At 52.3% G+C, this 22,566-nt stretch overlaps 11 protein-coding genes across 11 annotated transcripts; 6 read left to right on the forward strand and 5 right to left on the reverse strand.

Annotated features, from left to right (window-relative positions):
• Window positions 1-714: 714 nt before the first annotated feature.
• On the reverse strand, window positions 715-2,295 carry Z520_00017 (uncharacterized protein; the record flags this gene model as incomplete). Its single annotated transcript, XM_016770538.1, has 10 exons — window positions 715-899; window positions 970-1,156; window positions 1,209-1,329; window positions 1,381-1,474; window positions 1,527-1,607; window positions 1,659-1,680; window positions 1,750-1,831; window positions 1,909-1,957; window positions 2,007-2,092; window positions 2,150-2,295. The coding sequence occupies 10 exons, from the start codon at window positions 2,293-2,295 to the stop codon at window positions 715-717; spliced, it is 1,053 nt and encodes a 350-aa protein (XP_016637448.1).
• An 876-nt stretch (window positions 2,296-3,171) lies between these two features.
• On the reverse strand, window positions 3,172-4,864 carry Z520_00018 (uncharacterized protein; the record flags this gene model as incomplete). The annotated part of the gene is made up of 5 exons (XM_016770539.1): window positions 3,172-3,482; window positions 3,544-3,835; window positions 3,886-3,991; window positions 4,047-4,238; window positions 4,290-4,864. 5 exons carry the CDS (start codon window positions 4,862-4,864, stop codon window positions 3,172-3,174), a joined length of 1,476 nt encoding a protein of 491 aa, XP_016637449.1.
• A 522-nt stretch (window positions 4,865-5,386) lies between these two features.
• Z520_00019 (uncharacterized protein) lies at window positions 5,387-6,411 on the reverse strand (the record flags this gene model as incomplete). The annotated part of the gene is made up of 2 exons (XM_016770540.1): window positions 5,387-6,259; window positions 6,310-6,411. 2 exons carry the CDS (start codon window positions 6,409-6,411, stop codon window positions 5,387-5,389), a joined length of 975 nt encoding a protein of 324 aa, XP_016637450.1.
• A 429-nt stretch (window positions 6,412-6,840) lies between these two features.
• On the forward strand, window positions 6,841-7,855 carry Z520_00020 (uncharacterized protein; the record flags this gene model as incomplete). Its single annotated transcript, XM_016770541.1, has 2 exons — window positions 6,841-7,017; window positions 7,085-7,855. The coding sequence occupies 2 exons, from the start codon at window positions 6,841-6,843 to the stop codon at window positions 7,853-7,855; spliced, it is 948 nt and encodes a 315-aa protein (XP_016637451.1).
• An 807-nt stretch (window positions 7,856-8,662) lies between these two features.
• Z520_00021 (uncharacterized protein) lies at window positions 8,663-11,313 on the forward strand (the record flags this gene model as incomplete). The annotated part of the gene is made up of 5 exons (XM_016770542.1): window positions 8,663-9,680; window positions 9,779-9,974; window positions 10,028-10,195; window positions 10,245-10,729; window positions 10,787-11,313. 5 exons carry the CDS (start codon window positions 8,663-8,665, stop codon window positions 11,311-11,313), a joined length of 2,394 nt encoding a protein of 797 aa, XP_016637452.1.
• Window positions 11,314-11,667: 354 nt separating this feature from the next.
• Window positions 11,668-12,832, forward strand: Z520_00022 (uncharacterized protein; the record flags this gene model as incomplete). Its single annotated transcript, XM_016770543.1, has 4 exons — window positions 11,668-11,944; window positions 12,066-12,202; window positions 12,266-12,635; window positions 12,726-12,832. The coding sequence occupies 4 exons, from the start codon at window positions 11,668-11,670 to the stop codon at window positions 12,830-12,832; spliced, it is 891 nt and encodes a 296-aa protein (XP_016637453.1).
• Window positions 12,833-13,184: 352 nt separating this feature from the next.
• Z520_00023 (uncharacterized protein) lies at window positions 13,185-13,789 on the reverse strand (the record flags this gene model as incomplete). The annotated part of the gene is made up of 2 exons (XM_016770544.1): window positions 13,185-13,459; window positions 13,573-13,789. 2 exons carry the CDS (start codon window positions 13,787-13,789, stop codon window positions 13,185-13,187), a joined length of 492 nt encoding a protein of 163 aa, XP_016637454.1.
• A 1,071-nt stretch (window positions 13,790-14,860) lies between these two features.
• On the forward strand, window positions 14,861-16,535 carry Z520_00024 (uncharacterized protein; the record flags this gene model as incomplete). Its single annotated transcript, XM_016770545.1, has 2 exons — window positions 14,861-15,560; window positions 15,619-16,535. 2 exons carry the CDS (start codon window positions 14,861-14,863, stop codon window positions 16,533-16,535), a joined length of 1,617 nt encoding a protein of 538 aa, XP_016637455.1.
• Window positions 16,536-16,972: 437 nt separating this feature from the next.
• Z520_00025 (conidiation-specific protein 10) lies at window positions 16,973-17,330 on the reverse strand (the record flags this gene model as incomplete). Its single annotated transcript, XM_016770546.1, has 2 exons — window positions 16,973-17,074; window positions 17,205-17,330. 2 exons carry the CDS (start codon window positions 17,328-17,330, stop codon window positions 16,973-16,975), a joined length of 228 nt encoding a protein of 75 aa, XP_016637456.1.
• Window positions 17,331-18,468: 1,138 nt separating this feature from the next.
• Z520_00026 (uncharacterized protein) lies at window positions 18,469-19,495 on the forward strand (the record flags this gene model as incomplete). The annotated part of the gene is made up of 3 exons (XM_016770547.1): window positions 18,469-18,998; window positions 19,066-19,121; window positions 19,188-19,495. 3 exons carry the CDS (start codon window positions 18,469-18,471, stop codon window positions 19,493-19,495), a joined length of 894 nt encoding a protein of 297 aa, XP_016637457.1.
• A 385-nt stretch (window positions 19,496-19,880) lies between these two features.
• Z520_00027 (uncharacterized protein) lies at window positions 19,881-20,693 on the forward strand (the record flags this gene model as incomplete). Its single annotated transcript, XM_016770548.1, has 2 exons — window positions 19,881-19,952; window positions 20,049-20,693. 2 exons carry the CDS (start codon window positions 19,881-19,883, stop codon window positions 20,691-20,693), a joined length of 717 nt encoding a protein of 238 aa, XP_016637458.1.
• Window positions 20,694-22,566: the final 1,873 nt, after the last annotated feature.

Below are 22,566 nucleotides of genomic sequence, written 5' to 3' on the forward strand. Positions count from 1 at the left end.
ATTCGAGCATCGCGGACCTGTTAGTGTCACCATGACTGGCAGTTGTGTGACTATGAGGCGCTCGCATATTGATTTTCCCAGCCTTGGCGGCGCTCAGCCTTGCGCCAGATTTTCCCAGAACAACATAAAGTATGACCCTTGGCGGAGTGAACTCTACCAGCTCCCACAAATCTTCTACGAAATTGTCAAGAGAGCAAAAACAAAAAGAAAGGGTCAGGTTGGACATTGCACAAAAACGCAAAAACTCAACTTTGTTGAGAAACTCGCCCTTGCGGGTTGGTTTTTTGTCAACTCGTATCCCGAGCTTTGCAGCCCAATCTCCCCTTTCGACGGGGACCCGTCACCCCTCCTGCTCGTCCTCCTCCTCTTTCTTCCTCCTCTGAGCGCTCAATCCCAATATTTACCCTCCCCCATCTCTCGCTTCTGAGGCCTTTTTTGGTTGGTGGTTGGTTATGGTTCGAGGTCCTGCTGCGGCTCACCCGTTATTGTGAGTTCGACCTGACAGGACCTGGATTGTATGGTGTGTTGCAATCGTGGTTTGACTTGGTCTTCGCCCTTGTCGGGTTAAGGGGGTCTTGGTGTTGACAGAAATTTAGAAAGAATAAAATATACACAGATGATTTTATTTTTCTGTACCAGACCTCTTCACCTGCCCCCGCAAGAGTCGAGGGTCATGTGCTTTTGATATCAACGAGGCCTGCTTGGCGCCCTGCTTCACTCCGGGAGTCTCAGGACGACTCTTCCTCCGATCTCGAACCTCGCAAGCTTCTCCATGATATTGTTAATCTCGTCGAATTCGAACACGGAGATCTCAGGCTTCACATCTCCCTTGACGGCCATCTCAAGTAGTTCATCCATCTCCTTGGCAGTTCCCACTGACGATCCCACTATGCTAAGACCTGGGCCATGAGTTAGACGACTTGTCACGACACAAGGCTTTGGCTTCAAGAACGCCAGGTCCGAACTTACTTCTTACGCACATCATGAACGGCGAGATCGGCAAGCCCAGTCCCGACTTGGGCAGTCCGATACACACCAGGGTTCCAAGGTTTCGTAGCAGCTTCAGTGCTTGATCATATGCAGTGTCGCTCCCGACTGTGACAATGGTGGCATGGGCTCCGAATCCGTTGGTGAGACGCATCACTTCCTCCTCGATCTGTCGATGGGATGAGTACATTGCTCTGGGACGTGTGGAGGGCTATATTTACCGAATTCGTCTTGAAATCGAGGAAAACAGCTGCTCCGAGCTTTATGCACATTTCCCTCTTGGACTCTCCGGTGTCGATGGCAATCACTTTATACCCGCGTTTGGCGGCGATCTGGACGCCACTGCAGAGGGTTACTCGTGGTGTCTAGATCGGATCCTGCGACCAGACTCACAGATGCCCTAAACCTCCTCCTGCACCCGGTATTACGACCCAGTCTCCTGGCCGCAGTCTCGCTTTCGCAAGGGCAGAATACATGGTCAATCCCGCTTTATCATTGCAAGTCAGACATGATAGCTTGGAAATGCTGCTGAAACGTACCACAAAGCAAAGGAGCAGCGATTTCAGACTTCAGTCCCGGCGGGATCCTGGTGGCATGCTTCACAGGAGTGACAATGTACTCTTTCCTCGGTCAGCCGGTAGCCCCCCTTGAAAGCGTTAGATGATGCGTACGTTGGAAAGTGCCTCTTGTGTTCTACAAGCAAGCCAAATCAGCATCGCCAGTACCCTTCAGCGTGAATCTTTGTGGAGGTAAAAGACTTACCCGTCCCGAGTTGATCTGGTTCGGGCAAGCCGTGGGATTAACAGCGCAAATCTCGCACGTGTCGCATGTGCTGTACTGCCACCTTTGCACGGGCGATTTCTAATTGTCAGCTTGAGTCTCGCCGCATCGAATTGACAAAGAAGCGTGAGATGGACTGACTTAACTCCCAGCCTGGCATTCATCATCTCTGCCGGGACGTTGGACCCAACTGCGAATGGTCAACATCGATGACCAAGCAGGCTTTGAGAGGTGCCTACGCTCAACCACACGTCCTACACCTTCATGACCAGCGATGTCGGTGCTCATCGGCGTTTCGCCATATATGCTGTGCACATCTGAATGACTGTACAAAAGCAAGAGTCAGTCTTCCGTGGGCAGAGGCGACACGGGCCCTACTCACCAGAAGCCGGTATATTCCAATTTCACGAGCACTTCGCCTTCTTTGGGAGATGGAACCTCGATATCGCTCCTGAGTTTCAGCCGCGCGCCTGGCTCAGGTTTCTCGAGCCATGCCGCGATCTGCGTCCTGGGTATTGTTGATGCCATTGTGTAGGTCCCACAATTTTCTCTTTGTTCTCCCAGCCTTCTCTGTCGGTGTGTGTCTTAGGATACAAAGGTAACGAAGCGTTATGCACCAGAGATATACGCCGGAGTTATAACATTGGCCCGCGCCCTCAACTCTCCTACGGTACCTTCAACGGGCGTTAGAAGGACCCGCCAGGACGACTCGCCGAAGTGCTTCCTGCCGTCAATCAGCCTTGCCCTTGTGCCAAGACGAGATGGGGGCACCTGGTGGGCAACTTTTTGTGGGCTGTGGGGGAGGAATTGAAAATGGTGGGCGGCCGCTCAACGTCGTCCGACGCTTACCCGTCATCACCGCCCGTTGTTCCTGTCTCCACCCCTGTCCGATATTTATCTCCAGAATTCGGGCGGGCTCACGGGCGTTGCGGAGAAACCAGTTACCCGTTTTGGATTCGAAGATATGCACGTTAAGAGACAGGATGTGTTTGTATCGGGCAGAGCAAGAAAAAGACGAAGGAGGGCAGAACACGAATTGCTTCAGAAAGTGCGGCGAGAATGTGTTTGTCATTCGAAATCCATTTTTGTCAGATCTTGTGGTTTCTGAACCCACGAGGTGGCTTCGTTCTGGGTCATTTGAACTGTCTGACAACGCGGCATATACCCCGCCAACTCTCCCCAGGGGCGCCACCTAAAGTGCGCCCCAGTTGGCATCATCAGGCTGACCTCCTTAATGCCCTCTTCCAAATGGCAGCCTTGTGGGGATTTGAGGAGGGTACATATGGGGCGACATCTGTATGCTTGCACTGCACAATACCAACAAGCAAAGCTCCTCCCCAGAATCCTTTCTCTCATGGTGCTACGCGCTACCCTTGTGGAAGTACGGTATCATCCTCTGTCCGCTCAGAACGCGTCCCCATGATGTGTTGTCCTTGCCGACTCGAAACGCTGGGCACTCCACTTCCTCATCGCTTCCCCCTTGAAGTAGACCGCAGCCATGAGCAGATGCGCAACGAGCAGAATCACGGCCATCACAACAAAGGGAACTGTATAGCCAGCACTTGTATTCCACGGCACAATGGCGTAGCTGATGCCAAATGCTGCCAGATTCTTCATTCCGTTGTCGATGACCATGACGGTGTCCATTTTCGCTTCGTATACATCGAGGAGATACGCGAATGAAATGCTGAGGGAGGAGATGAAGCAGAAGCAGACTGCAAGAAGACAATCGTCAGCGTTCAGATTCCGTCTCGGGGGTAAAGAGACGGTACATACCAAAGCATGATCCGAATAAAGGCGCAATCCAGTGGCATTTCTGCTGAGTGCAAATCCCGAAAAGAAGTGAGCCACCAATACCAACCACACCGGTCACTATCAGGAGAGGCAAACGGCGCTCGGGCTTGGGCTTCCGTCCTTCTTTCTTCGTCAACCGAATAAACATTCGATCTGCCAGCACACCACAGAACAGCATCGCCGCCCAGGTACCAATCAAAGGCGCAATGAAGGTCAGGCCGGAATTCCCAATCGAGAAGTGATAGACGGTCAGATAGGTGATGGATTGTGTAGTCTATATGTTGTCAGTGATGCAGGACCTTGTTGAAGGGAGAAGATAAGCACCAAGGTGTAGCTATTGACCAGCAGCGTCATAGAAAAGAACGCCGTATTAAGAATGATGACCGGATGTCCAAAATATGGAAGTATCGTTGCGAGTCCATGGAGGACACTGGGATGGAGTCAGCTCATACGCCATTTACTTCAGGCTCTGAATTTTGCCAGACCTATGCTCCTTCGGTCTCCCTCCTCCGCTCACGGGCGAAAATCGCAATTCATCTTTCCATGACCTTGTCAGCGTTGCCGATTCTTCCGCGTGTCTCGTATATTGGGTTTCTGGTAGGAGGAGGATCATCAATGCTGCGGCACCGAATGTAATAATGGCTAAGATCCATTCGATCCAGCGCCAGCCAAGGGTTCTGTTACTCTGCTTTAGTGAACGTCCAGGCGAGCGAAGTCAATAAACTGACTGGTCTTGAATGATAAAAGCTCCGATCAAAGGCGCACCAGAGAAGCCACTGGCCTGCAAGATGCCTACCCATGTCATCGCTTTTGCTCTGTCCTTGAAATGGAAGACATCGCCAACCAGCTGAGGTGCCAGTGTTTCTGGAGGCGCGTAGAACATCGAGGCTAGAGTCCTGGCAGCGACAAGGCTGCCAAACGAGGTTGCCTTGGCAGCCCAACAATCCATGCAGGCGGCAGCCAGAGAACTGAGGACAAAGACGAGTCTGATGCCATATCTGTTACCCAGGGGCACCCAGAGGAAGGATGAAATGCCGTAGGCCAAGAGCGGACCGCCGACGAGGTAAGTCGAAGTGTTAAAGGAAGACTGAAACTCCACTGGGATGATTTGGAGTGCCGGAGCAATGATGATCATGTTTGAAGTCCCCAGCAGAATCCACAAGCCGACAACAAGGAGGATGGTAAGTTTCCGCAGAACGCTCCAGGATAGAGGATCGTGGGGATCATGGTTCTCGACCAAAGCATCCTGTCCTAACTCCTGGTTCTTGTTTTCCACCTCCGCTATGCTGTTCTCGATATGCATGTCGACGGATTTAATGGCAGACAGCATCATGGATTATCAGAAGATACCTTGTACGCAGGAATTCGCGCGTTTCCAAAGATCCGCGGGCGTTCCTTGATGCCAGGTGGTCTATGATGGAAAGGACTCAAAGGAAGTTGTGGTCCGTCAAGCCTTTGCTGCGAAGAGGATATAGCCATCACTTGCAAATAATTCTTCTCCCAACACAGGGGCAATCTCGGACGAGTTTGCACATCCTTGTATGTATACATACATCGTTCCCCGACCTAGTGTCGAAAACCCCATCGGGCGGAGATAGGAGCTCGGGGCCCAAGGCTGGGGTTATACGAGGCGGCCGATTGTCCGCTCAAAGGCGCGTGTGACCTGACGAATGAACCACAACATTGTGTGAGGGAACTGGCTGTTGGCCATTCAGAACTCGCGTCCACGAAACCTTTCAAAAGACGGAAGCAAAATTAGGAGCTGAATGTAGCCTTGACTCAGGAAGAACCAAGTCACTCATTGTCTGCAAAGCTGGGCTATCTTTCAGATTTTCAAGACTCTCTTTGCGTTGCCGGAGTAGATCTCACGGACTACCCTCTCGTCGAACAAGTTGTTCAGTTCCTCGTCCATTCGCGTAGACATCCCTGTCAATGCTGAAGCCGGAGTATAGGGGTAGTCACTGCCATACAGTAACCGGGACGCATCTGTCATGCGCAGGAGCCCGTGAATCTGGTCTGGAAATGGAAAACCAGCCAGGTCGAAGTAGAACCTCGATTTGAACAATTCCTTCACCTGCGATGAATCCAAAGCTTGATCACCACCTAAAACTCTCGTTGCAAACGATGAGAATCTCTCAACCAAGGGCGGCAGTGCGCCACCACAATGTGAAACCAAAAATGTAATATCCGGGTAGCGCGCGACAGTGCCAGACAGAATCAAATTGACAACTGCTCGTGTGGTGTCGAAGAAGAATTCTAGCATTGGTGCAGGATAGTGGGAGAGTGGCCTTTCGGCGTCCGGCTGCTTGTGCGAGTGGCATGAAGTTGGGTGCATGAATACAGTTGCCTTCCTCTCATTTAACTTCGCAAAGACCTTCTCGAGATGGGCATCGCCCAAATAATATCCGTGTGCATTGGTCATGAGCGCAAATCCCACCGCCCCCAAGCTATCTAGAGCACGGTCAATTTCTGCGACGGAGCCAGCGACATCTGGGAGCGGTAAAGATGCGAAAAAGGCGAACCTGTCGGGGTGCAGTCGACAGATACGGGCTATCTCATCGTTCGACTCCCGAGTAATAGTCCGACCCAATTCGTCATCATCTGGTTTCAGATGTGTCCCAGGGGATGTGATGCTGAGTATAGATTTGGAGATGCCCAATTTGTCCATCAAGTCAATGTGAGCCTGGGGTGTCCAAGTCTTGAACGAGAATAAGCTTAGGTATCTTGCACGAAGAGCAGCGTACCTACAGGAATTGCAGGCATACCGTCTGGTCGATCAAACCCATACTTGCAAGAGAAATCGCGCCACACCTCAGGCACAACGTGGGCGTGGGTATCGATTCGCTCCATTTCGTGAGTGGTGTGGAGAAGAGAGAAAGTCGAGATATAGGCATAGATCAAAGCGGACTTGGTCAGTGCCCAAGAGAGTATGAGAAGTCTTGCGCAGACTTGACACAGGACATATCAAGGACTCTCCGACTCAACAGCTTTTCGGTTTTACCAACAGACTATGAATGTTGACTTCTGTCAGAGAACAACTCTTGCAAGCCATTAGGGGGTGTGCATCGGATGTGGAGAATTCAGGCGCGTCCTAAAGCCGAAGGGGAGCGGACTCGGCACGCTTAGCCTCGGACTTGAGGAGTTGCCAGTAATGCTAGTTGCACTTGATTATCAAACTTCCCCCACAATGATCGTGAATAGATATGAGGGATCTCGAATGTCCATTTCAGTGGAACCAAGAGCAGACATTGGCACAGTTTGATAACCTGATTGCTTGAAATGGCCGCGCCTCTGACAGTGGACGTATATGTCCTTCCAACTGGATACCTTTGGCTCCCAGACCGCTGGATCTTTGCTGATGGAGACTTGCAAGTCCGCCATCTGTCCCCAGACTATAGTTTCCTCATTCGACATCCTTCTGGCCAGAATGTGTTGTTTGACCTCGGCATGCGCAAGGTCAGTCGTTTTCCAAGATCCCATAATTAAAGGTCTTCTGTGAACGCGATGACATGGATGATTGCAGGACCTAGACAATAACCCCAGGGTGATCAGAGAGGATTATAGTGCCATTGAGCCCTACGTTCCCAAAGATGCACACGACTTGCTCGCAGATGGGCCAGTAAAGCCAGAGCTCATTGATATGGTGGTGTTGAGTCATATGCATTTCGACCACAGTGGGGATGTTGGGCGCTTCCCTCAATCTAAGATAATCGTCGGACCGGGAACGCGAGACTGTATCCATCCAGGATACCCGGCCAGTGATGGTTCGCCCTTTGACGGCTCAGTGCTCGCTCACCAGGGATTCACCGAGCTGGAAAGATCGCAATACAGCCCACTAAAAGGAGCTTCTGTACCCCCTTCATTCACCTTCGACGAAGGGGTAGATATATTTGGCGATGGATCTTTCTTTGTACTTGATGCACCGGGCCATATGCCTGGTCATCAGATGGCGCTAGCACGGACTGGTGAGGATGAATGGGTTGCTATGGGAGGCGACTGTTGTCACCATAGGGATTTGCTGGAACATCCATCCCGCGACATCAGCGTCGATGTGGGACCAAACGGCCAGCCTGGATTTCACAAAGATCCTGTCAGCGCAAGAGAAACAATCCATAGAACCCAGGCGTTGCACTCAAATCCGAGCGTCTTTGTGGTGCTCGCCCATGATGCTCAGATTGATGGCATAGTTCCAGTGTATCCACAGAAGCTGAACGGATGGCGACAAAAGGCCATGAAGACAATGGTTCGGCAGCAAGCCTTGACGCTTGAGGAGATCAAAGCGAGATACAAGTAGCAATCCTGATGCAATATCAAGTTCTTGCCACCACAGCTGTCGCTGATGGTGTTCAGAGTCATTATCCGGTGACTTTCGCATTGTGCCAAATCCTCCACGAGCGCATTGCTTGCCCAACAGGAGTGCCATAGCGCCCAAGCGTTGTTTTTGTGTCCAAGGTACCTCCCTCGCAGGAGGAAAGGGTCTGCCCAAACATCTCATAGACGAGTGGGAGAGCACAGAACAGCGTGGCACGTACAGCACCCGCCAATCACTGGAACACAGTGTCAGCGAAAGTCGCAGAGAGCGACGAAGAACGTGAAGTTGAAGCCCGCATGAAGGGTTTGAAACTCGGCTGTCAGACACGCAGTAAATGAGATATTAAGGTAGTTAGGCCCATGGCTGGTGCTGTCAGACAGAGACATTTATTCGCCTACAGCACCGGGTGTAAATCGGAGACGCAGCCTTGGCATCAACAAAGTCGTTGCATCTCCTCATCGCCAGAGTCGCAGAGAAGCGGAAGACAGCGGCTATTCGATCAACGCACGAAAAGGGGTTCTCTGAATTTTCAATTGCCTATGTCGAAAGACGCAGTGTTGTAGACTGGACCTGTGGGCAGGGAAAAGGCAGGTGTAAGCCATCGAAGCCAGCCTTGCCGCCATCAAATCCCCACAAACATACAAAAGACAGCTTCTTCCCCGATATACCCCTTCTGTTGGCCCTCCTGCGCCCCAGATATGCTTTCTCCTCTGGCGATGCTCCTGAAACACACGTGACGAGTCATACCACACTTGTCTTGACAAAGAAACCTCAGGGACGTGGGACGCCATGTCGGATGCCCAAGCCCGGAAGAGCTCCCAGGGCGAATTACAGGATCAGGACCAAACAACACCACCTCCATCGTACAAACGGCGGCGTATAGCGCTAGCTTGCACATCCTGCAGGAATCGCAAATCACGTTGCAATGGCGCTAGGCCTTCTTGCAGTCTCTGTGTCGAGCTCGGCTTCGAGTGCATATATCAACAACCTGCCGCGGGTAATGTCAGGCCGCCTCAGTTACAGCCAGGCTATGATGAGAGGTTGCGGGCTATCGAGGACACGCTCAGGCTGCTTGTGAATCGAAACCACCCTCCGTCAGATGGCTCTGAGCAATTGAACCCATCAAGCCACGAGCCCAACCGGCCCAGTCAAGAAGCGACTACCACCATTCAAGAGCCACGACAAGTGCACAACGATGACGAAGACGTTGCAATCCTCGACGAGGATGACTCTCTACAACAGAATGCCGAGGACTCTGTGGATGGCATGGCCGCCATCACCGATCCGGAAGAGACGGAATCCAGGTTTTTCGGTCCGTCCTCGAACATTGCGTTGCTCCGCCATATATCGGATGCGACTTCAGCCACGCTGAAGGCAATTGGGCAGTCTCGACACTCGGAAAGTGGAATTAATCAGCCCATCGTCTCTAGGGTAGCCTCACCAGTCACTACAACTTTCTCAGAGACCAGCCCCATCGCTCGACACCACATCAACATCCGGTCGCTCCCTCCGGAAGAGCGCGCCCTGCACCTCATCAGGCTATTCTTCTCTGATACAGGGATGCTGTTTCCCTACATCCACGAGCAAGATATTCTCCGTACATACTCCGCTGCTCGGAGGAACCGCTTTACTGCAGTGAGCCGTTCTTGGCTATGCCTCATAAACGCCATATTTGCGTTTGCAACCTATATCAGCGCTAAACCTGATCAGTCTGCTGAAAAGAATGCGGCCGAGTCAGAGATATTCATAGAAAGGGCACAAGCTTTGTCGGCTGAGATCGAGATGAAATCAGCCAGCTTAGAGACCGGTGAGTATTTGTCAAGACAAGTTCTGCGTTGGCCGAGGCGGTTGCAGCCAAAATACGTTTGCGAGATACGCACTTCGGATGATATCACTAACTGGGAGCAGTCCAATGCTTGCTCTTAATGGCGCAGTATCGCCAAGGCACTCAACGGTCTGATCAGGCCTGGAACCTGCATGGCCTCGCAGTCCGTGCAGCGATCCAACTAGGATTACACTCGCAGACGGCTTCTTCAGGACTGAACTTGGTGGAAGCCGAGATACGCAAGCGGACATGGTTTGGGTGTATGATCTTAGACAGGTGAGAATACGAGCATCAAACAGCACCAGGAGCAAACGTCTCACTGGCTCTAGGACACTAAGCATGACCTTTGGTCGCCCTTGCATGATGCCCAACTCGATAATAAAACTAGATCTTCCGCTGAATCAGAACTTGGAACGACTGTCAATGCTGGGACATTCTGCAACTTCGATGAGCACCTTGGATCCGCCAGACACAGTTTGCCTTTTTACTGCGACAATGTGAGCTTCCCCTGCGCCTTCGAATGAGCTGTTGGTTGACGACTGGCAGACAACTATACTACATCTTAGGAGACATAATTTCCGAGCTCTATGGGGGGAACGTGGACGTTGATACAGGGCTGACCGTTCCAACAATGCTGGAAAGGACTGTCGTTCTTGAACAGAAACTAGCAGCCTGGAAACATAACCTGTTCCCGCCCCTGCAACGGAGGCCATGGGATACTCTTGATCCTGATACGATCTCACTCTCCGCTTGGGATCCTGTTTTCGACCGACTGAGCGTCATCATCACGCTCAGATATCTCAATACGCGGATTTTACTGCACAGACCTATCCTAAGTGCCTTTCTACGTCAAAGGGCTCGGGTGAAAGTACCCGGCGAACCCCTCGAACAGGAAGATCAATTTTTCAATGATCTCGGAGAACGAAGCGTCAAGATTTGCCAGCAAGCAGCCATGGAAATCGTCGAGATTGTCCACAAGACGAGTAAGCCACCTGCCTTACTTGGGGCATGGTGGTTCACTGCCTATTACAGTAAGCACTCTACTTTGAGCACTGACCCGGGTACAAATGCTGACCATATCTGTAAAGCATTCAATGCGGCCCTGGTGATATTCAGTTGCGTTTTGCTAGAAATCACGCCCTCGAACGTGCGGACTGTGAACAGTCCACCGATAACCACCACCGACTCCTTAGACTCTGCCAAAATTGTCGAAATGATTACGCGACTCCGGCGGGCGATGGAGACTCTTAAGCGGTTCGGCGAGGGCACCAAATCCGCAAAGAGAATCAGAAAGACACTCGTGAAGCTCATCCAGATATGCATGACACTAGTGCAGCTCAATCCCGAACATGGTCCAGCCATATTGTCTGCTTTGGCCTCTGGTCAGTCGGGCGAGGCGGGACAGACAAGTAACCAGAACGGCCTCTCTTTGCAGCCTCAAGGAGCCATGGATGGTACTATGGCAACGAATGGCATCCTACCGACCCTAGGTCAAGACGACCCTTTCGCAGCTTTTGACATGAGCATGCACCAGTATTGGACAGACAACAGTCTCGATCTGTTTGCTGACCTTGTGGGTGTTGAGCCAGGTTTGACTGCTATGATGGCTGGCTAGGCAGGAGACCAAGCTCCCCCAAGCTGTAGCTGGGGAATGGGGGACAATCAGGTAGCCATTAGATTGAATAATTAACCGCCTCTCTCGATGAGATCTCGAGTACTTGACTTCTAGAGCAAGCATCGCACTTTGTACCGAGAAGCTCCGTCTCATTGTCGTGCATTTTCGCAAGGAGAAATCAGCTTGGGCACGCCATTCCGTTCTTTCCCCGTACATCCCTTCCACTTACCTCCGACCAACGAACCCCACATGGCTATCTCGTGGATAATATCAACGACCATTAAACTCGACACCATTCTCGCCCGTTAACCAGACCAACAACTTCAACAGCATCCTTTCAAGACACTGTTCAAGATGAAGGTACCCTGGACTAGACTTATTCGATTCGTCGCCACCGACGGCCGAGTCCTACGCGGCGAGCCAATCTTGCCCAGCGAGGATTTCGACCTGGGCAATGTCACAGAATCCGATCAGCTGAAGGCCAAAGTCATCGTGGGAGACGACATCTTTGACACGACTGGCAAGACGAAGGTGACGGATGAGGTCGTTACGGTGAAGAAGCTCCTTGGGCCATTGGCTCGAGAGGAGGTGCCGATTCTGAGGTGTGTCGGGTTGAATTATGCAAAGCATAGTACGTTTTGACCTCTCGTACCATCCGGGCCTTGCTCTGTATGCTATCGGACGACCTTCAATGGGCCTTCTGCAAAGCATTCCAGGGAATTGAAGTGATGTTGACTGGCAGGCGCGTACAGTCAAGGAAGCGGGACGACAACCTCCACCATTTCCTTTCATTTTCTTCAAGCCGAACACTACAGTACAGGACCACGACGCTCCAGTGGTGATACCGAAGCTCGCTCAGGACGACCAGGCGGATTACGAAGGAGAACTGGTAAGACCACCGCCGCATTGGCTTTCTGGAGGGTCGTCTCTTAACAGTGCTTTCCCATTTCAGTGTCTCGTCATCGGCCGCGATGCGAAAGACGTCTCCGTCGAGCAAGCCTTGGATTACGTGGGCGGCTATACAGCCGGCAACGACGTCTCGTCGCGAAAACTCCAACGAGACCCTGAATTCGCGGGTCGAGTGCCTCAATGGGGCTTCTCCAAGGGTTTCGACACCTTTGCTCCACTGGGACCGTGTCTTGTGGCCCCCGACCTCATCGGCAACCCCGCAGACCTGCACTTGAAGACCATCATCGACGGCGAAACCCGACAGAGCGAGAGCGTGTCTGACCTGCTCTTCGATTGCCCGTACATCATCTCCTATCTGAGCCAAGGCACGACTCTACAACAGGGCAGTGTCATTATGACCGGGACGCCAGGAGGTCAGTCAAACTTGCGCTTCTCACTCCGCCGCCCCAAGCGGAATTGTTCTGGACATGATGCTGACCTTGTTCATGTTCGTTGTTGTACAGGTGTCGGTTCCGGTATGAAACCTCCGAAATATCTTGTGCCGGGCACGAAGATGGAGGTGCAGATATCCAAGATCGGGACGCTGCGTAATCCCGTTGAGTTTGCCTGAGTTTTCCGGTAAACCCAGTGCCCCAGTGTCGTCGCGGGTTGGCTTGTATGGAGCAAAATGGGCCATCCAACAGGGAGGAAAAGCATAAGCTATTAGAACTGCATGCATAGACAGAAGGTCTGACTTGGTTGGGCTAGCATTTGAAAACCGAATATTATAGCTAGGAGACCTCTTCCGTGTTCGTCTTTCTCTGCGCCTCATCCGCCCTTTCTCTGTCCAAGTGTGCTCTTTGCGAGAACTCGCTACGAGTACTGTGGCAGCTCTGCAGCCTCCCGATGACCTGAATTCTGCACTGTCGCCCTCTGACTGGGCTTCAGGGCCTTCCTCATCTTGACACTCTCCAACCGAACTGTCAGCTCCTTCTTCTCTTCTTCGCTGATTCCGTCGACACCCATTGCCGTCTCGATCTCCCCCAGTCCCTGCCCCAGCAGTCTCCATCGAATAGTTTCTTCCTCCCAGAAAAGAGCATGCCGACGACTTTGCGCTGGACCGCGACGCTGACGAAGGCCAGCTGGTGAGCGAACTTCGGTGTGATTCTCGTGGTGTCAATGCCGAGCGGGGCGCTGGGGTCGATGACGCCGTTCTTGACCAGTTCCTTGTGGATGCGCGCCGAGACTTTGGCGTGTGCTAGATTTGATTTGGTTTTGGTTAGTCGTGAACATCATCCCATTGTTCTGCATGGTCACTTCTTCTTCTCAGACCGATTTGTATTTGCATTCATTGGTGCCGGCGAGCCTTACGAGTAATGCCTGCTTTTAGTGCGCTCTCAGCGTCCAATGTCATGGGTGATCTTTGCGCGGTCTGTGCCCCTGAGACTTGGTGCGTCCAGAATGCATCCTTCTCATTCAGGGTGAGATCAGCATCCCGCTCAGGGTCGTCGCTTGCGAAGTTTGGGACTGCATTGGTCATGAAACGATTGAAGGAGAAGCCAATGCCGCCGGATGCCTTGCGATACATCTAAAACTTTGAGTACGACTTGATCGGATTGAAGAGCAATAAGATGGGGAACGGCGCGCGATCAATTACAAAGGAGAGGGACGGATAGGCAGCGTTTGTGCCATGCTACTTAATCATTCCAGACCGCGCCCCGGCCCTCGATGCTGTCCAAAGGCACGAGGATCAGGTGGTTCGATTGCTGCTCGCTGCTGGTAGTGGCCGTTGCACTGCCCCTTTCTAGGCGTGACACAGCCCTGCTTTCGCTTGCAGAGGGATACGAGTAGTCGCAACTCGAAGCGGCCAACAAATGGTACCATTAATTAGCAGTCCAGGAGGCATCGATCATTTGCTGGTCAAGTTGACACCAAGGCGAGAACTCGGTAAAAAGCAGGTGATTGTTTAACTGGGAGCCCAAATAAGGTGAGGCTGTACTCGGCGAGTCGGTAAGGGCTGCCCTTCTCCCGGAACATAGTTAATCCAGTCTCCATCTTTCATCTCCTGTCACGTGCTAGTCTCATGCTCTTCCACTGCGGCATCCGCCGCCCTCGGCATTTGTGCCAATCCTTCAACCACCCCAAAGTGCCTCAACGACACAAGGAGCCATCGTTATCTATCGGCATTAGAACGTCAAAGATCATCAGATGGCGCCCTTCAGATTCTGTCCCACCGTGATGTCAAACCTCACAAGAAGGAAAGCGAGAGGATGCCGGACCAGGCTCGGCCTTCCAATCACTCTCTTCCATGCTGCTGCAGCAGCTGCTCCTCTGCTCTACATCCCACTCTATCCACTCTGAATTTGACGTCACATGCAAGATGATAGGTTCGAAGATCTCCCCCGTGCTAAGCGAGGGCATTTTCATTGTTCACTTGGGCAAAATGTACAAAGAGGGAAACTGCTCACGCGACACCTCGCAGCAAATATTACAGCACAATATCCTGCGCTGAGCCAAATATTTTGCTTGCACATACCTCAACTGACAATATAGATGTATATTTTTTCTTCTTTACGCCTTTTTTTTTTTTTTTTTTTGAAAATCCACATGTGAACTGACGTGCCAGACTCACGACTTTCCTCTCCAGCGACAGCGAGCAATGTGGTCCCTAGTGCAATACCGACGGATCAGAAAGCAGGTCGAGCGCGAATGGCAAGAGAAGGTACAGGAACAAGACCACACCCAAAAAACGAGTGTTTTTCGAGATGTCGAAGCCAGCTCCGAAAGAGGAATATTGAAACGAGACAATGGTATCATTGAAGAGGACTCTTCTGGGGAACGGACGGAGTCAGAGGGTGGCAGCCCCAGCGGCAATGACAAGATCGTGGTCGACCTCGCAGGAGACAATGACCCTATAGACCCTCACAATTGGCCGCTCTCCTCAAGGTGCAAGAATATCGCCGTCCTGTGTCTGCTTATATTCTCCCAGGGGTGGGCGAGCGCAGCCGACTCCATGGCAAACTCGCGGATCAGTCAAGATTACGGTGTGAGCAAGGTGACAGCGAATCTCTCTCAAGCCTTGTACCTGTTAGGGATTGGATCCGGGTGCCTCTTCTGCGGTCCTCTTTCCGAGACAATCGGAAGAAACCCCACATACCTTGGAGCGACCGTCTGTTATCTATGCTTTGTGCTAGGTACGGCGCTGACTTCGAACCTGGGGGGACGCATTGTGTGCCGATATTTCGTGGGCGTCTTTGCCAGCGCCACCCTAGGCATCAATGGCGCCAGTGTGAGCGATCAATTTCGCCCAGTCAAGCGAGCGTTCGCTTTCCCGGTCATTGCGTGGGCAAATGTTGCCGGTAAGAAATTCTTTCTTTTCATATACCTATTCAGTTGTCTGCTAACGCAAGTTCGCAGCTCCTATGCTCGCGCCAGTCGTTGGTGGGTGGCTGGTTCAAGATCGTGGCCGCGATTGGCATTGGGTTGACTGGGTCACACTTATCATTTCCGGCTTCGCCTTCATTATTGCTTTCCTCTTCCTTCCCGAGACATACCTACCGGTTCTGCTGGACTGGAAAGCCACACATCTTCGCCGCGTGTCTGGATCTTCCAGGTACGTATCCGAGCACGCTGAAAAAGCGTCGTTTCTCAAGCGTTTGCGCGAGGTTCTCCCAATGCCGGTCGTCTATTTCTCAAGCGAGCCCGTTGTTGCGGTCCTGGGCGGTTACCTAATACTCGTCTATGTCCTCATGTTCTCTTTCTTATCTGGATTCGACTACATCTTCAAAAAGACATACGGGCTGTCCGACGGGCTGACGGGTTCGTGTTTCGCATCCATCGCGGCCGGTTCCACCTTTTTTACTCTATCTGCGCCTGTCCTCTTCCGCTTATCACGAATCCACACGGACTTCGTGAGGCAGGCCTGGATCAAGCCAGAGTACAGACTGTGGCCGGCCATCGTCACGGCACCATTGATGCCTATATCCTTGTTCTGGCTAGGTTGGACCAATTACCCCAGTATATCACTGTGGTCCGGTCTTGCAGCTTGTTTTTGCTTTGGCATCGTGGCGACCGCAGTGTATGTGAGCAGCTACGAGTACATTGTCGACAGCTACACGAAACACAGCGCTGTAGCGCTGGCCAGCATCACAATGGCGCGGTATCTCGTTGCCGGGACGATGGTTATGGCAGCAAGGCCCATGTATACAGGGATTGGAGTGCACTGGACAATGACTCTACTGGGGTGTATTGGCGTGCTGCTGGCACCTGCGCCGTTGTTTTTCAGGTTGTATGGGAAGAGGTTGAGGGCAAAGAGTGTTTATGCAGAATCATAATCTATCATCTGTGCTACCACAGACTTTTAATTTTTCCAGAGCAGGGGTAATATGATCTTTTGGAGGTATGTCCCGGTCGATCAATCAGCTAAGCCTTTAACACACAGCTTCGAGCATACATACCTAGGTAGCGAGTCTAGAGAGCGGAGATATAGCAAGTCTGAATGTGGTAGGGGCACAATCTCCTCTAAACTAGGCCATTCCAATAGGGACTGGGAGACTTTGAAAACCAATAACGGAACAATGCGTAAGATAATTTAGTTCTTGTATATTGTTGTGAACTAGTACTAGCTACTCTGCTTGACCTCAGGCTGCTGAAGTATCCAGTTGTGTTGTTGTTACAGATCCAATACTTTTCGTCCGTGACCATCACGTCCGCACACGAGCATCAATGCTTCCCGCGTCGCGTTCGGCTGCGTCCGGTTGCTGTGTAGGATCTAGGACGAAGATCCGCCCTTGCGACCGGCCTCGACGGCCTTCTCGCTACCCTTCTCGAAGGAACCGCCCGACGCCTGACCGCCCTGGGAGGCAATATCTCGCTGTGGAAAACCCGGTGTTAGCTGGATGATCCTCTTACTCCTCAAGTCGCAAGAAACATGCGGCCCATGTGACCACACCATACTCCGCGTTTGGGATGGACTGCTGATGGATTGAGAAAAGGAGACTTACCTGCTTGTCGGGATCCATGCTGGCGAAGCCGCCGCTGTGGCTGGCCTGGCCGCCCTTGGAGGCAATCTCCTGGACCTCTTCCTTGGGGCGGTTGGCGAAGTTTCCGGGGTTCTGGTTGTCGGCCATTTTGGATGTTTATTGACGATTTGCTTTTATTATTTCGTAGTAATCTTGTGAAGTTTGCTTGCGGTGATAGATGCAGAAGCTGCGCAACCTGGGGAAAAGGTGGCCCACTTTATAGAGTCGCTTCACCGGCCTGATGCTGCCTTGCTCAATCTTGACGTCATGACTTTGAGACCCTCTATGTCACTGGTACGCCTTGCACCTGTGTATGTTCATCATTCATCATTGAACTCGCTGGGGCTAGGCTGTCGAAGGGACCGGGGAAAGATTGGACCCGTCTCAACATCAGGGTCAGGCTGCGGAACGTTTTTCCGACCGTTCTCCTTGTTTTTGAGGATGGAACTTGCCGGGCGAGAGGGCCTTCACGGCCCCTTGTGAAATCAAGAGTGAGTTCTTGTGGTGCTGTCGAGGGACTTTTGACGTCAAGAGTCTCCAGATGTCGAAAATGGAAGAAAGATATTGGAAAAAGGGGGTGTGGGAAAGGCATCATCAACATGTCAGATCCGAGCTTTGTCTTCTCGCTTCTCATCCAGTCGGAAGATTCCCCATCTCAACTAGGGGCATTGCAGCCAATCACTTACGCGGTTACTTGGTACCCCTGACGCTTCGCAGCCTGGCGCAGGTACCGGGCTGTATGCAGGACGTCCCCCGCCGCCCTTGTTGGCTTGGCCTGTGGGACGAGACCACCGCTGGGCCATGTATCCCCAACGTATGAGAGGGAAATTGGGCAGTGCAATACCGGGGACTCAGACAAGGCGCCCAATTGTGTCTCAGAATCAAACTTGCATCTCAGCCGGAAAGACAATCCGGAAGATGTTTCTCGTGACGTCTCGTTGGCATTAGATGACACTGATTGGGACCCAATGCATCTGGACCCAGGTGGAAATAACACTTCCATCGGTTTCCTCGCTCCACGGTCTGGTGTCTGATCATATCGGTAGCGAGTCGAAGCAAGCTTGGAAGGTACCTACGTATCTCTACAGAGTAGGATACCTGGAGACTAGGGGACCCCGGGATGATCAACACCCTGTGACATCATTCCCACCTACAGTATCACCGGTACGTCAACGACTTCACCACCACTCGGACCTCACAACGAACGACCTCGACAAAAACGTCAGATCGTTTCGGCCAGAGGACGATGGTGACCACTCGGTCAAAGGGTAAAGCGGAAGGCGAAGAGATTGCAGCGGGCGATGGAGAGAAAACAGGTACCAAAAGATCCCGCGATGAGGCTCCCAGGGTGAAATCCAACGGCCCGAAGACAAAACAACAAAAGAAGGATCAAGGTGGGAAAGCGGACGAAGCTACCTCCAAGGACGTCGGCGACGACGGTGGGAAAGATCACAAAAAGTCAACCCCAAGGTCGAAGGGAGACCAAAAGAAGCACGCCCGGCCACATGGCCAGAAAATCGACAAGCTTCTCCAGCATTTCGGCAGCCTTCCTCTCTCCGATACCGACCTGGAACAGCCGAACAAGGCAACTCCCGAAACCATATTGGCACTGCTCTTGAATGCGATTTTATCTTCCACTCGAGTGTCGCATAGCATTGCGGCGAAAACCACTGCTCTTGTCATCAAGGCTGGGTATCACAAGCTTGATGTCTTGAAGAAAAGTACCTGGGAGGAGAGGACTGAGGTGCTCACGGAGGGAGGCTACACCCATTATCGGTAAGCAGTAGAGTCTGTTGCTCAATCTCCGCACTGATCATCAAACCTGATTTGAGTGATGGCGTAGGGAAAAGACAGCAACTTTTATGGGACAGCTGGCGGAGCTGATTGAGGAGAAATACGGTATGCTTGAGACATTCTGCGGTGCAGGTTGAACCTTTTTGGCCGCCTGGACTAATGCTCGAGCAGAGGGTGATCTCAACAATGTCTTGAAAACCGCATCCCAAGACCGAAGCAATATCCGAGCAGAGCTCCAGAAGATCAAGGGCATCGGAGATGTCGGGATCGACATCTTCTTCACCACTGCACAGCATGTGTGGACTTGTCTCGCTCCGTGGATCGACCCGAGGAGTCTGAAGACCGCCGAGCACATTGGCCTCGGCAACGATGTGCAGGCCCTGTGGGAGGAGGTAGACCACAAGCCCGAGTTGATGTGTCGGTTGGCATGCGCTCTGATGGACGTGAGGCTGGAAAAGAAGGAATCGGAGTGGGCGTGAGGCTGAAGGAAGAACAGTGGTCGGTATGAGGAGTGCGAATGCACTATATGTATCAGAAATATCTAACTCGAATACGGAGTATTTCAGGAGAAGTCATGTATATTGCCGGCCGCGCGGACATGACCATTTTTAACCTTCTTGCACCGTTGTCGTAGCGGCGCGCAAAGCCCCGACATGTGGCGGTGAGGTTCGCTTAGCGAGCGGGTCTGGCACGAAACCACGTATGAAACATTAAAGTACTCCTCGTACTTTACCTCTCAACGTTACGAGGCCGACCCAGCGACACAAGAAGACACGAAATCAATTGCTGGCGTTGTAAGGTTCGAAAGCCTCACAAAACAGAGTCCTGTCAGTTTCAGAGGGTCAAGCCAGCATTCCAGGAATCATGGCTGAGAAGACTTTCTACTACGAGCAGCGACGCCTGGAGAATGATCTCGTCGCACTCGTGCCATTTGAGGTATGTAACACCCCTCAACTTTGCGGGCTGGGAAGGGGAAAAAAGCGATGGCAAAGATCTATATGTCATAAGTGTAGAGCCTGACTCGGCTCGCAGCCCAGTGTCCATGTCGCGCCCTTTGTTGCGACACTCACTACGTGCCCGGAAATGCTCACATACATTCCCTTCCCAGTCATCAACAACGAGGAGGACTTTATGAGAGAGGTCTACGAGGGCATCCGCACATCGCCTGCAAACTGTCTGTTCGCAGTTATGGACAAGGTTGCTTCTTCTCCTCCTGGAGCAGGGGTGGAGACGGAGACGAGCGCAAAGTTCGCGGGCGTCATGTCCCTGACAGCCACGAACCCAGACAACGCCGTCACCGAGATCGGGGCCATGATCTTCCCGGCATTCCAACGCACCCACTTGGCCACGAATGCCATCGGCCTCCTCCTCTTCTGGACGCTCGATCCGCCCTCCGCCGGCGGTCTGGGGCTGCGGCGCGTCGTGTGGCAGACCCACACGGGGAACGCCGCGTCTCGAAGAACTGCCTTGCGGATAGGGTTCGAGTTCGAAGGCGTCGCGCGATGGGACCGCGTGTTTCCGCGCGGCATCGTCGCGCTCTCCGCAGAAGCTCTTAGAGTGAGAAACGGCACGCGCGAAGAACAGCCAGGGAGGCATACCGCTGTTTACTCGATCGTGTGGGACGAGTGGGAGGACAAGCGACCGCGGATCGCAGCACTGATGGAAAGGAAACAGTGAGGCTCTCAGCTCTCAAATCCCCCGAGGGCCTTCAACGAGCCCACAAATGGGCCCCAGAATGATGGTGACTTGGACCATCGCTGGGGGGTTACTACGATTCGAAGAGACTCTACTCTGTTTCCCGTGCAGAGATCGAAGGAGAGATAGAGCAGGCTCGAGCACAGTCCTGCAGTCCCTTATACGACCCGTTTGGTCATGAGTAAAGGCAGGAAAGTGATAGAAATAGCTAACCTAGATAGTGTGGCAGATTCGATGCTCCCCATTATCCCCCCCCCCCCAGGATCTTCCAAGATGTGTGAAAATCTCCTGCTTCGGTGTAAGGTTTACGCCGCCCCTGTTGCTCCACCGTGTCCAACCCCCTACTCGCGAGAGCCGGGTGAGACGGGCACCCCACAACTTGACGAATCCATCAATACTGCGGGTTGCCGAGTAGTTATTATAGCTCCAATAAGCCTAAAAGATCCAAAAAGCCATAGTATATCCGTTGGCGCTTATCATTAGGCGAATGTGATAAGCCAGGAACAATAAGGGACTCGGGGCCAGAAATGGGGGATCCGAATACAGTAAATGTAAAAGGACTGGCAAAATGGGGGATGCTGGGGGTTTGCTGAATTGTTGATTCATTTGGTGATTCCCTGTGACGCCTACTTGTTGAATACTGTGGTTTCACATTTGAGGAACACGAGGTCAAGCCGGACGACCATCCCCTCCCTCCCTCTTTTCCTCCCTAAACACCCGCCCCATACGAGGTACAGAACGATGGATGTTCGGAAAGCCCATCTCCAAATGCTCAATTTTGTTTTGGTGGTCGTCGGGCTCTTCTGGCAAGCTCCTGGGATATAGCTTGTTACCCGACTTGTCTTGGTCCCTGCGCCTCATACTGAAAGTGGTGTCCCCTGCGCCGGTGCTCCCTGAGTCGGTCTTCCCTGAGTCGGTGTCTCTTGAGTCGGTGTACCTTGCGTCAATCCTCCCTGCGCCGATGGTCGTTGAGCCCCCTTCTTTTGAGTCCCAGGTATGCTCGGGAAAGTAAATGTCGTGACTGACCCTTGCATCACGACAACTTTCATGGCGACTTTTCCACCCGCAGGCTTGGTGGATCGCGTTTGCTGAGGATTTCCGGATGGTGGGGGTGGTGCTGATGAACCTCCTGTGGTAGAGGGAGCCATCTTCCTCAACGTTGCAGGATTCGGTAATTGGGCTGGTCTCGTGCCTGCCATCGTCGTGATTCAAGCGACAGCGTGAATTTTATGCAGGTCGAGAGGAAGAGTTCGCAATGGAGGTAGAAAGTGTATGCACGCCAAATGAAATGGAGAGAAATACCCGCCCCGGAGTCCGCAGACTGGTGATGTAAGCTGGTTGGATAGATGTGATCAGACGGGCAAAATCAGTAGAAGTGAAGCTGGTAACAAGCCTTTTCAACTATATGCACTCTATCCATACACTCAAGTCTGGAGGTATGCAAAGGGCGTCTGTGGGAAACCCCTCAGTTAAAGGTCAGCTTACACAGAGACTCTGACCCGTTCCCACCCCGTCCTCCTTGTCTCGGTGGTGCAGTGTGGGTTCGATGCCTTCCAAAACAGTTCACCACGATACATGACAGGGTCACAGGGTATGCACATGTTCATAGATATATATGGAAGGCCCGGATCTTACCGACGGATCTTGGTCAGCTGCCGTTGTACTACGACCGCCATATTGAGGACATAGAGATGCTGCTTCGCCTTCTGTATAGCGTGGCAAGGAGTCTCCCGGATCGAGTCTTACCTTATCAAGCTAGTGTAATCTAAGGAGGTGATACTAATACACTAATCAATTCCACATCCAATTACATGATGTTGTTCCCCGCACTAAGAATCCACTACTAGCTGAAAGC

Source organism: Fonsecaea multimorphosa, assembly GCF_000836435.1.
Source record: "Fonsecaea multimorphosa CBS 102226 unplaced genomic scaffold supercont1.1, whole genome shotgun sequence".
Classification (NCBI taxonomy): Eukaryota; Fungi; Ascomycota; class Eurotiomycetes; order Chaetothyriales; family Herpotrichiellaceae; genus Fonsecaea; species Fonsecaea multimorphosa.